The sequence below is a fragment of the Oncorhynchus keta genome, chromosome 28 (assembly GCF_023373465.1).
Source record: "Oncorhynchus keta strain PuntledgeMale-10-30-2019 chromosome 28, Oket_V2, whole genome shotgun sequence".
In the NCBI taxonomy this organism is placed as follows: Eukaryota; Metazoa; Chordata; class Actinopteri; order Salmoniformes; family Salmonidae; genus Oncorhynchus; species Oncorhynchus keta.
In genome coordinates, this window is record NC_068448.1 from 40,760,496 (window position 1) to 40,774,392 (window position 13,897).

Here is a 13,897-nt window from a genome sequence, read left to right on the forward strand (position 1 = left end):
AAGGGGTTATAACATAGAACCCTCAGTGGAATGGAACCTTGGCACTGAAGGCATTCTACCTGTAACAAAAAAGGGTTCTTTAAAGTGTTCTAATATGGGGACAGCAGAATAATCCTTTTAGATTCTAGATACCACTTTTTTTTCTACGAGTGTAGGCATATATGGTGGTGGTTAAGTTGTTTTCTGTAAAAAATAAAATAATAAAATGGTTAATTGGGGTGGTGAGTTAAGATAATCAGAAATACTATGAAACATCCCCACTTTTAGCACACATTTGCAAGCAGGCAAAGTAGACTACTCCTATGCGTGCTGAGGCATGAGAGATCACTCAATGTTGACAGGACCACCCCAAAAAATACATGCTCACATGCAAACAAAAGGCGATAAAGAAATTGACAAAACAATGAAGAAATTGACAACATTCGTAAATGTTATGAGATAAAACAAAACTTGTTGATCACGTGTAGCAGCTTGAATTGCATGAACAGAAATGACCGTAAATCAACATTGTAGATTATAAAAGACTGGAGTTAACTTTGAACCTTTACTGCTGGTGATATATATAACGGGGAATTGATCAACATGAACAAACAAAGGGTAGCCTAAATAATTCACACGATGACAATAAATATGCACATTTGTCGGGAGACAGAAACATGCCTTTGGTGCGTCTTCACCACACACCCATTCCCTCCCATTTGTTTTATTACACTCAATACATAGCCTAATATTTACAAGGAATAGGCCTAGAGGTAACCTTAACGTTGTGAGGTATAAAGCAATAGTCGTTTGTGGAAAACAAATGAAACATCAAATGGCCCATGCAGGAGCAACGATTTTTATTTTTACAGATGCCTGTTTAATTATAAAAACCAGAAGATAGTACATATCATTAATCATAATGGTTAGCCTATGCACACTAATCGGAAAACATTATAACCTTATTAATAGGACTACATTTAGCCTAATTGGGAACACAGGGCTGAGGGGAGAAGTCAAAGGCTATCGTTCGTCAAATCCGGATTAAATATAGGCCCTCGTGTGTATCAAATCTGTGGGCTAAAATGACAAAAATATAGCTGAAATATTCAGGCTTTATCATGATCTGTGATCAAAGTAGTCTGGGATGTTTTTGGTTCCGTTTAAACTAAGGTTATGCGTAAGAACGCAACTGTACTCAAATGAATAGCCTGATTCAATGCGATTATCCTAAAAAAGAATGTGCTCGAATACTCATACCTACTATTTGTGACGTAAATTTAGTATGTAGTGTATTTATTGGTCATAGTGTGGCTATATTTAGTATGCCAAAAGTTCCATGAAATCATACTAAATTCTCCAAGGAAAGAAGAAAACACACAGTGGACACTATTTCCGTGCTTTTATGGCCCATAATGCAATTCTTCAAAAAATGGTTTGGAACAAAATATGCAGCCGAAGTTCGACGAGGGCAGATAAACAATCATTGCTTTAACTAATTATGACAAATGTTGAGCAAAGTAATAAAGTAATGTTGGCTGAAAATGGGTTAGCTACGCTATCTTTACGAACAGCAGTATGTACCGCCTGTATATTACCTATTAATATATCGAACTTGCCAGGCAGTGTTAACTGTGTGCTATCTAACTAATTAACGTTACCCAACGTTTATTGACTTGATTATTCACGTAATTCGTAGCTAAGTGGTATAGTCGTTTTGCGATCTCAATGGACATAGTTAATTCTGTCTATCTACTTCGATTTCAGAGCACTCTCGTCTGAGTGTGCCAGAGTGCAGAATAACTGATGGATTTGCGTATGCTCCACACCCGTTGAATATGGCGGTTGTCAGTAAACGTCAGCAAAAAAGCGTAATTAAATTGTTGCCAGCAGCACAGTTACAGTCACCAAAGCTCTGAATAACATGAAATCAGCCTAACCAACTCTGCCAGGGTGAGTAAAATGGTCAGAGTGTTCTCTCATTTGTGTCTGGAAGTAGCTAGCCAATGTTAGCCAGTTAGCTGGGGGTGCTTGACTGCCTTTGTGAGGTCAGAACGCTGAGATCAAAATCTACTCGGTCAGAGCGTCCAGTGTGCGATCCGAGAGCTTACCCTTAGAATGTACTAAATGGACTATCTGACAACGTTTTGGATTTACGAACGCCCAAGAGCTCACTCTGGCACTCTAGATTGAATTTACGAACACACCCGAAATCTTGAAATGTCTAGCTAGTCATTTGTTACGCAAACAAGCTAGCAAGAGGTCGCATAGCAACAGCATCGACTTCCGGGTGACAGGCGAAGCGCTCAACTGAAATGATACCAATGGTTTACAGTATACTAAACTTAACTAATAGTATGAATTTAGTATGTTAGTATGGGTATTCGAACACAGCTAATGTGTTTATCTGTTAAGATGTTTGGTCTATGAATAGACCCATACCGCTTCTGTCTTGTTGCTATAGGTAGGCATAGCCACTAATATTCTACATTGCGGAGTATTTATAACAACTTTATTTTACGTGGGATAATGACACTTGCTTTACATTTAAAAGTGAATGTTTTCATAAGCCTATAGGTCCCCCCAAAAAATCTGAGTTCCCAGTTGTCTTGATTGCCGAGTTCAGAGTTGTTTTGAACTCGAAAGTAGAGACCTAGCCATATCTTTTTTTAAAGGTGATATGCATATTCTAGCTAAATCGACAAATTCAATTGATTAGATTACTCTGTCAATGAAAAATATATATACAAAATAATGAACTTGTAGACGTTTGTAAGGTGTTCATGGTAAGATATTTAATAATAAACTAAATTGACAATCAAACTAACACATGATGCGTAAGTGTGGCGTGTACATGACGTGAACGCATGATGTACACGTAGATGTTTTTAAGGCGTTCAAGGTGAGATCTTTCATAATAACACACATACCTACTACTTGTTAACAAAATTAAGGAAATTTCCTTTAAAATTATTCATAAATATTATCCTGCCAACCACTATATGAAGAAGTTTATTAAGGAAAACATCAACTCAAATTGCTCCTTTTGTAATGACCACCCAGAAACAGTTGTGCATCTTTTTTGGCATTGTAAACATGTAAGAAAACTGTGGCAAGACATCAGTAGGTTTGTAATTGAACACATTTATGAAGATTTTACACTATTTTGGAGAGATGTACTGTTTGGATTCTTTACATACAATAGAAATAAGGGGAATAATTTTTATGTAATTAATTTCATTATTCTTTTGGCCAAATTTCATATACACAAATGTAAATTTACAAACAGAAAACCACATTTTCGTACCTTACAAAAATAAATAGAACTGTATTTTAAGACGTTTAAATGCTCTACTAACAAAAAAGCTGTTAGAATTGTAAGTATATGCATGTCCCTTAAGGTCCTTGTGTAATTGTAATGTGATATTGTAGCCCCTAGCTCGATTGTCTATTGTTTGTAATCTGTATGCTTGTGTTCCCTCATGTGCTTAATGTATTGATTTGATATTAATAATAAAAAAGAAAATAAGAGATCTTTCATAATGGACTTACATGCAAACTGACACGTGATGTGTCAGTGTCACGTGATATGAACGTGATGTGAACACGTTAGAAGAAAACTTGTCTCCATTGACAGTCCATGTTAATTCATTGCGGTATCTTATGGCGCTAGGAATAAGTTAGGTGACTTGGTGAGACGTTTCAGTAGCTTCACAAGGCTGAATTATGGCCTGAATCACTCCCCATACACACCACTTACTCACACACCCTGCCTCACACTGCCTGATAGTCAGCAGAAGGTCACAGCTAAATACTGTATATATATTTTTAAGAGAAATGCCATGTTGGCCGCGGTGCAACTTTGAAGTCGCCCAAAAACAAGCGACCTGCGACATCTTTTTCAAAGTAGCCAAATTAATCAGGAAAATCACAGACAAGACAACTCTGTCGATATTAGTTTTTTTCAAATACTTTTGTGCAATTTTCACAAGTATGTGGTATATTTCCAAAATGCTTACAACATTCAAAACAGATCTTTACAAAGGCAGTTGTTTCAAGTACAACACACACTATCATGAAGTCAGTTTTTCACCAAACTTAATCAGTTTCATCTAGAAATACATGTTCATATAAGGCAATGATGGGCAACTTTGATGGGAGTGGGCGTCACAAAAAATCAGAACTCATTATGGGCAGCAGTGGCTTGCGGGTCTGCATCAATGGTTTATATTAAAAATAGATTTAGTTGTGTTGAAGCCACCGCGCCTCCATCTTGGCACTCCCACTTTGTAATTAATTTTTAGGAAGCTATAGCTATGCATTTATTAATGTCTACATTTAGTATATTACAGACACCTTAATGCATACTTTAAGCTAATTTCCTTGATTCCTCTGTGACTCTCATGCTCTCTGGTGAAGAATTTAGAATGATTTTCTTTCTTTTTGTATAGACAAAAATAATTATATAAATTTTGGCAAATGTATTTCAATTTACTTTGGGGGAAACTTAGCCTATTGGACACACATGGTGTTTGGGAGCGCATGGGCACCACCATTGAGGCCATCTCCATTTTCTTTGTCTATTCCTATGAGTTGGTAAACAAACTGAAAATGTGAATACTGCCACCAGGAGTGTGTTGTTTGAACAGGTATAAAGCCATGGTTGGTGATGTACTGACACCTGTAGTACTGGGATGTTTGCTCACAAGTATAATTAATTGGCTGGTCCATCCTGATGACCTGGATGGAATTATGTGATCCTTCCTTAACCGAAAGGAAATCCCACCCAGTTGACTACTTCAAAATGGAGAAAGTCAATGGCTATGACCTTGCTAAAACAGGCTTTCGGGCACTAGAGTACTCTAAATCATTCTCTATGATCAGGGTTCAGATCCACATATGGAGGTGGTGTAACTCAGAAGCCAAGAGATCAGATTGTGTTTTTGTTGTTGCTGTTCACACATTAGGGAAAAGAAACAATAAGTATCAGATATGCAAATAATTTTCAAAAAAATATCTGAATTGGGCTGCCTGCGTAAACTCATCCCTTATGTGTACATGTCAGTGGTATCCACTATCAAGAGGCTGCTACTGCTCATTATCCTGTTGTCCAGTCACTTTACCCCATACCTACAAAGCATTCGGAAAGTCCTTCACTTTTTCCACATTTTGTTATGTAATATCTTTATTCAAAAATTGATTAAAAAGTTTTGTTCCTCAATCTTCACACAACACCCCATAATGACAAAGCAATAACAGGTTTAAACATTTTAGCACAAAACCAAAAATCATATTTACATACAGTACCAGCCAAAAGTACCTACTTTTTCCATGATTTTTCATATAGGGTTATCTTCTGTACACCATCCCTACCTTGTCACAACATAACAGATTTGTCTCAAACACATTAAGAAGTAAATTCCACAAATTAACTTTTAACAAGGCACACCTGGAACCTCATGAACCTGCTTGAGAGAATGCCAAGAGTGTGCAAAGCTGTCAAGGCAAAGGGTGGCTACTTTGAAGAATCTCAAATATAAAATGTATTTTGATTTGTTCAACACTTGGTTACTACATGATTCCATATGGTGTTATTTTATAGTCGGCCTTCTATTATTCTACAATGTAGAAAATAGTAAAACAGAAAAACCCTTAAACGTAGGTGTCCAAACTTTTGACTGGTACTGTAAGTATTCCGTACTTTGTTGAAGTCTTCTTGGGTATGGCGTACCTGTATTTGGGGAGTTTCTCCCATTCTTTTCTGCAGATCCTCTTAAGCTCTTGTCAGGTTGGATGGGGAGCATAGCTGCACAGCTATTTTCAGGTCTCTCCAGAGATGTTTGATCGGGTTCAAGTCCGGGCTCTGGCTGGGCCACTCAAGGACATTCAGAGACTTGTCCCGAAGCCACTCCTGCGTTGTCCTGTTGGAAGGTGAACCTTTGTCTCAGTCTGAGATCCTGAGAACTCTGGAGCAGGTTTTCATCAAGGATCTCTCTGTACTTTGCTCCATTCATATTTCCCTCGATCCTGACTAGTCTCCCAGTCCCTGACACTGAATAACATCTCCACAGCATGATGCTGCCACCACCACGCTTCACCGTAGGGATGGTTCCAGGTTCCCTCCAGATGTGACTCTTGGCATTCAGGCTAAGGAGTTCAACCTTGATTTCATCAGACCAGAAAATCCAGTCTCAGAGCTCTACGGACAATTCCTTCAACCTCATGGCTTAGTTTTTGCTCTGACATGCACTGTCAACTATTGGACCTTTTTATATAGAGGTGTGTGCCTTTTTAAATCATGTCCAATCAATTTAATTTACTACAGGAGGACTCTAATCAAGATGTAGAAACATCTCAAGGATGATCAATGGAAACAGGGTGCACCGGAGCTCAATTTTGAGTCTCATAGCAGAGTCTAAATTCTTTTGTAAGTAAGGTATTGTTTAAAAAAAATACTTTTGGAAAACAATTCTAAAAACCTGCTTTCACTATTTCATTATGGGGTATTGTGTGTAGACAGAGATTTTTCATAAATTATAAAGCTGTAACATAAGAAAATGTGGAAAAAGTCAAAGGGTCTGAATACTTTCTGAATGCACTGTACATTTCTACCACAATAACCTCGTACCCCTGCATGTTGACTCGGTACTGGTTCACTGTGTATATAGCCAAGATGTCGTTACTCATTGTGTATTTATTCCGTTCTATTATTTTTCTATGTTAACAATCTGCATTGTTGTGAAGGGCCCATAAGCATTTCATACTACACCTGTTGTTTGCAAAGCATGTGACAAATAAAATATGATTGGACTCAAGACTGAAATTACAGCAACATCAGACACATTGCAAAACATGAAACTAAAACATCTTAATGATTTCAAAGTAATAAAAAAAAAAAAAAATTCTACTTTGAATTCACTGATCCCTAAGCAAGAAAAACCTCACCCACAATAAAATAATCCAAAACTTTAATGATTTTCCAAATAATGTTCTCATCTGGATAAATAAACCATAGGAATGCAAACATGCTTATCCTTGTCTTTTTCCTATGTATTTTTTGTTTTGTTTTAATACATAGCTTAAAAAATTAACTAATCCTCAAATCCAAAATGTTGATACTATATCTACCTTATAATCTATTCATTACAAAGCATTATCTTATTTTTTGCTTCAGTTAATACGTGGACTTTTTTTCAACATAAAATAAACTTTTTCCAGAAAAGAGACAACAGAACAGGGTGGAGTTTCTTTCTCTAAAGCTGTGCGGTGTATTAAGATTTGCCTCATTGCATGATTAGCACATGAAGAAAACCCGTGCCAGCAACAATATAAACGATTTAGATATTTCCTTCAAATCACAAGTGTCACATGGTGAGGATGCTTTGGAGTTGGAATAGTCCAAGTGTTGTAAAACAAAAGTTTCAGAATAACAATCCTGAAAATAGACCATTCTAAACGTTACCATGAGCGCATGCTCATATGTCTTCCTATTTTGGTAGAAATTAAACAAAAAGTAAGTACTAATAAAAACATCTAGACCACACCCACTACGCCACACGATAAATATGTTTAAGTCGGAAAAATAGACATTGCAACTCCCATGTATTAAAATGTAAATTTGTCAGTGATGTTCATAACATCCCACAGACAAAGGCAACAGAACAGTTAAAGTGATATTACAATAACTGTCCAAATGCAAGAGCGGGTGTTGATTATGCTAAACTTATTCTGAGAATTTTGATTCAAACATCCTGTTTATAGCTTTTATACAGGTTTTTTACTTAATCTTTTCATGCAAGGCCATGGTACCCTTTCTCTAGTTTTGGGCGGGAAACAGAACCTACAGCATTGGCCTTTGTAGTTATAGTTTTAGGTGGTTGGTTCTCCTCGGACACAAAACAACCATATTCAATAAGTCCTTTCTTTCCCTCTACAGCAGGTGGTGTCAGTAATGCAACTACATGGCCTCCATCGCCCAGCGCTGTAAGTCATCCATGTCAGCATCGTCTTCATCCTCCTTGGCTAAAATTTAAAAAAAGAAAACATATGCAGATAGTGAATTACTTGAGTAAATGTGGTAAATAAATGTTTTATAGAAATAAAGTGGTAACTAATTGATCTATTGTAATTTATTTCATGTTCTGTTGGGACAGTAACCGTGGCATACAATGTTCCCATGGAGGATTTGCTTGTTTTATTGCATATTATTGTATATTCCAAAAGACTCACCTGGTCTGGAGGGTAATGAAGTAGAAGGCACATTGGGTAGATGGGCATCTTCTGTCCCGCCGATCTCCAGCAAGTTTTTGTCCAATTCCTCTTGTTCCAGCTCATCCAATTCTGCCAGGAGTTCATCCTATGGTGCAAGACGATAAGAACATCCCAGTCTCTGTGATATCTGGTCAACTATTGAACTAACAGCACTGACAAGACAAATAAAGAACAATGTGCAATGAACATTGTCACCTACCTCATCAAACTCCTCTCCAAAGCCTACAGGTTTTGAGATGGCATCTGAGATCTCCTGCGCCAGCTCCTGCTGCTCAGTGATGTCTTGCATCAAGTCATCTACTTTGTCTATGTCCCTAACACAACCAGACAGGGGAACGGAGAGATTTGAATAAATACAAGAGCTGTATGACTGCACCTGACCAAAGCTAATAAACAAGTAGTGTGCCCTTGCTTACATGTTTTCATGGGCGGCCTTCATTGCCTTGGCGGCAAAGCCCATGTTTTTGAGCACTTCAGTATTGGTATTGGCATTTTCCAGCGCCTCCCTCTGGAACTCGATGGTGGACAATGTGCCATCGATCTGGGTAAGCTGGTTCTCGTACCGCTTCTTCCTTTTCAAGGCCTGCAGGGCCGCTGTGCGTAGTGAAAGGGGAATTGAAGCGATTAGTGGGTTCGATTCCCGGAATCATGGACAGCGTTTCTGAATCCCCAGGACTATCATGTGAGTAAATACATAACCTCTAACTACACTGAACAAAAATATTAAATGCAACATGTAAAGTGTTGGTCCCATGTTCAATGAGCTGAAATAAAAGATCCCCAGAAATGTTCAAAATGCAAAAACAGCTCTCTCAAATGTTGTGCACAAATTTGTTTACATCCCTCTTAGTGAGCATATCTCATTTGACAAGATAATCCATCCACCTGACAGGTATGGCATATCAAGAAGCTGATTAAACAGCATGATCCTCACACAGGTGCACCTTGTGTTGGGGAAAAAATGCCACTAAAATGTGCAGTTTTGTCACAACAATGACACAGATGTCTCAAGTTGAGGGAGTGTGCAATTGGCATGTTGAACACAGGAATGTCCACCAGAGCTGTTGCCAGATAATTTAAATGTTAATTTCTCTACCATAAGCCATCTTCTACATTCAACCGGCCTCACAACCGCAGACCACATTCAACCGGCCTCACAACCGCAGACCACGTGTATGGTGTGTCGGCAAGCGGTTTGATGATGTCAATGTTGTGAACAGAGTGCCCCATGGTGGCGGTGGGGTTATGGTATTCGTAGCCTTAAGCTACGTACAACAAATACAATGGCAATTTAATGCACAGAGATACTGTGACAAGATCCTGAGGCCCACTGTCGCGCCATTCATCCACCGGCATCACCTCATGTTCCAGCATGATAATGCATGCCCCCATGTCACAAGGATCTATACAAAATTTCCTGCAAGTTGAAAATGTCCCAGTTCTTCCATCGCCTGCATACTCAGCAGACATGTCACCCATTGAGCACGTTTGGGATGCTCTGGGTCGATGTGTATGACAGCGTGTTTAAGTTCCCACCAGTATCCAGCAACTTCGCACAGCCTTTGAAAACGAGTGGAACAACATTCAACAGGCGACAATCAACAGCCTGATCAACTCTATGCAAAGGAGATGTGTCTCGCTACATGAGGCAAATGGTGGTCACACACCAGATACTGACTGGTTTTCTGATCCTTTTTATGGTATGTGACCAACAGCTGCATAGTCACGTGAAATCCATAGATTAGTGCCTCTTGTTTATTTTGACTGATTTCCTTATGAACTGTAACACAGTTAAAATCTTTGAAATTGCTATATGTTGCATTTATATATTTGACCATTATATTATGTCATATCTATGTTTAAGTCATTCATAGACGCCAACTGCATTTAGTGCCTATTAAAGATAGTATATTCTGGCCAGGAGAATGTTAAAACGCATCGCTTGCGGTACGGTTTTGGAAACAATTTTGTTTAAATACTGTAAATCGCAACAGTGTTAAAACCTGTTAAATTCGCCTCGAAACAGAACATTTAAGGTCCTTGGACTATAAGGACTAACATCAGGCTCCTTTAGTCCGTTATTGGGCTACGCTAGCCTACTCAATACTTGGGAGTATTCCTCTGCTCAGGCGTCGCTGACGCCTGCCAGATGTTACAACACCTGGATAGGTATTTTATGCATCAGCTAACCTCATCCAATATTAGGGCACTCTGCCAGTCGATAACACACTCAATGATATCGCACGCAACCACTGGTTAAGGCATGCAACGTCTGAACAGGGGAACGCAACCAATGACAAGAGTCACTTGGAGCATCTCTGTTGGCACTCAGTATTAGGTTACTATCCTGGAAGGATATTGACCTCATCCCATCAGTAGAGGATGCCTGGTTGTTCTTTTAAAAAGTAATTTCCTCACCATCTTAAATAAGCATGCCCCTTTCAAAAAATGGAGAACTATGAACAGATACAGCCCTTGGTTCACTCCAGACCTGACTGCCCATGACCAGCACAAAAACATCCTGTGGCGTACTGCACTATCATCGAATAGTCCCCGTGATATGCAAATTTTCAGTGAAGTCAGGAACCAATACACAGTCAGTTAGGAAAGCAAAGGCTTGCTTTTTCAAACAGAAATGTGCGTCCTGTAGCTCTAACTCAAATGTTTTGGGACACTTCACCCAAATAGCTTCTGTTCTGAAAGAACTGCAAAACTTGGACACGTACAAATCAGCTGGGCTAGACAATCTGGACCGTCTCTAAAATTATCCCCCGCCATTGTTGCAACCCCTATTACTAGTCTGTTCAACCTCTCTTTCGTATCGTCCGAGATTTCTAAAGATTGGAAAGCTGCCGCGGTCATCCCCCTCTTCAAAGGGTGTGACACTAGACCCAAACTGTTACAGACCTATATCCATCCTGCCCTGCCTTTATAAAGTCAGCCAAGTTAACAAACAGATCTCTGACCATTTAGAATCGCACCGTACCTTCTCCGCTGTGTAGTCCGGTTTCCGAGCTGGTCACGGTGCACCTCAGCCACGCTCAAGGTACTAAACGATATCATAACTGCCATCGATAAAAGACAGTACTGTGCAGCCTTCTTCATCGACCTGGCCAAGGCTTTCGACTCTGTCAATCACCATTTTCTTATTGGCAGAGTCAACAGCCTTGGTTTCTCAAATGACTGCCTCGCCTGGTTCATCAACTACTTCTCAGTTAGAGTTCAGTGTGTCAAATCGGAGGGCCTGTTGTCCGGACCTCTGGCAGTCTCTATGGGGGGTACCACAGGGTTCAATTCTCGGGCCGACTTTTCTCTGTGTGTGAGTAATATTTTATATACACATACATACATACACGTTGCTCTTGCTGCGGGTGATTCCTTGATCCACCTCTACGCAGACGACACCATTCTGTATACATCTGGCCCTTCTTTGGACACTGTGTTAACAAACCTCCAAACGAGCTTAAATGCCATACAACACTCCTTCCGTGGCCTCCAACTGCTCTTAAATGCTAGTAAAACTAAATGCATGCTCTTCAACCGCTCGCCGGACTAGCATCACTACTCTAGACGGTTCTGACAGAATATGTGGACAACTACAAATACCTACCTGTCTGGCTAGACTGTAAACTCTCCTTACAGACTCATATTAAGCAACTCATTAAGCAACTTAAATATAGAGTCGGCTTCCTATTTTGCAACAAAGCCTCCTTCACTCACGCTGCCAAACATACCCTCGTAAAACTGACTATCCTACCGATCCTCGACTTCAGCGATGTCATTTACAAAATAGCCTCCAACACTCTACTCAGCAAACTGGATGCAGTCTATCACAGTGCAATCCGTTTTGTCACCAAAGCCCCATATACCACCCACCACTGCGACCTGTATGCTCTCGTCGGTTGGCCCTCGCTACATATTCGTCACCAAACCCACTGGCTCCAGGTCATCTATAAGTCTTTGCTAGGTAAAGCTCAGTCTTATCTCAGTTCACTGGTCACCATAGCAACACCCACCCGTAGCACGCGCTCCAGCAGGTATATCTCACTTGTCATCCCCAAAGCCAACACCTAATTTGGCCACCTTTCCTTACAGTTAGTTCTCTGCTGCCAATGACTGGAACGAATTACAAAAATTGCTGAAGTTGGAGACATATCTCCCTCACTAACTTTAAGCATCAGCTATCTGAGCAGCTTACCGATCGCTGTACACAGCCCATCTGTAAATAGCCCACCCAACTACCTACCTCATCCCCATATTGTTTTTATTTACTTTTTTTTGCTCTTTTGCACACAAGTATTTCTACTTGCATATCTATCACTCCAGTGTTAATTTGCTAAATTGTAATTACTTCGCTACTCTGGCCTATTTATTGCCATACCTCTTTACTCCATTTGCACACACTGTATATAGATTTTTCTATTGTGTTTTTGACCTTACGCTTGTTTATTCCATGTGTAACTCTGTGTTGTTGTTTGTGTCGCACTGCTTTGCTTTATCTTGGCCAGGTCGCAGTTGTAAATGAAAACTTGTTCTCACCTGGCCTATCTGGTTAAATAAAGGTGAAATAAAAATCACTACAGGCCGTGTAACTTTGTTTAGTCATAAAATAAAGGTGAAAAAATAAATTCATAAGCAGTAACTTAGTCCCTATGAGTCTAGTGTCTCAATTTTAACTGCAACGTTTGTATTTTTGTTTGTATTTAAATGTTATGCACTTTGAGATTATTCAGTATAATGAAAAGCGCTTTACAAATGTAATACATTTATAAGTAGATACTGTGTCAATGGAAGGGTGGCCCCTTCCCTTCTCTTGACAAACAGGCAAATTCATGACTCACACAAAATCCCCTGACTTGTTGATGGTGTAGACAGAGTTTTGATATCGGTCACTAACACAGAACGCACCTATACACGGGGATAATGTAATTTAGCTGTTCTAACACAGTTGTGGAAACAAGATAGGGCGAGCCTTGCAACCTGACATTCAGTGACAGCCGTGGCCGTTCGGAAAGTTAACTGCTTTGACTAGTTAGCCAGCTAGTTGCTAACGTTAACATACAGGCGAACTTTAAGTAGCTAGCTTCATTAGCTAGCCAAGTTAGACAACCATCGTGTATATGTTATGTTAGTTGGCGACTCACCTCGTTTGTTTTTTGTGCCGTTTTTCTTTGCAGTTATGAGTTCCTGGTCAATCTTTTTCTCTAGAAAGTCCTGTTTCTTCGCTAACATCTGCTCTGTGTCTCGGAGTTTCTGAATCGCATCTTGTGGACTCGGCCCTTTCCCTCCTTTCCCCCCACCGCCGAACAGCTTCCCAAACACGGACATTCTGGGATCTAAACTACATGGAAATAATGTCCTTTTAAAACGTTTCAGACTAACTACAGTCTATGGTGTCACTCTTCTCGCCGATTGTTTTTCCTACTTCCTGGTTAAGGCTGTATGACGTAATATTATTCCATAGTGGGTGGTATTCCATGGGGCTCCACCTGCTGGATAAGAAATGTAATAATATTTTTTGGGGCAATTAACAGACGCTCATTTCCAGAGCAATTTACAGGAGTAAGTAGGGTTAAGTGCCCTGATCAAGATTTTTCACCTAGTCGGCTCAAGGATTCAAACCTGCAACCACGTTCTTAACCTCTAG

At 39.6% G+C, this 13,897-nt stretch overlaps 1 protein-coding gene across 1 annotated transcript; it reads right to left on the bottom strand.

The window, feature by feature from the left end:
- Positions 1–6,930: 6,930 nt before the first annotated feature.
- LOC118361342 (charged multivesicular body protein 4c-like) lies at positions 6,931–13,701 on the bottom strand. The gene is made up of 5 exons (XM_035741206.2): positions 13,395–13,701; positions 8,667–8,844; positions 8,450–8,564; positions 8,209–8,335; positions 6,931–8,001 (listed from the first exon to the last, which is right to left on the bottom strand). The coding sequence occupies exons 1-5, from the start codon at positions 13,576–13,578 to the stop codon at positions 7,937–7,939; spliced, it is 669 nt and encodes a 222-aa protein (XP_035597099.1). The 5' UTR covers positions 13,579–13,701; the 3' UTR covers positions 6,931–7,936.
- Positions 13,702–13,897: the final 196 nt, after the last annotated feature.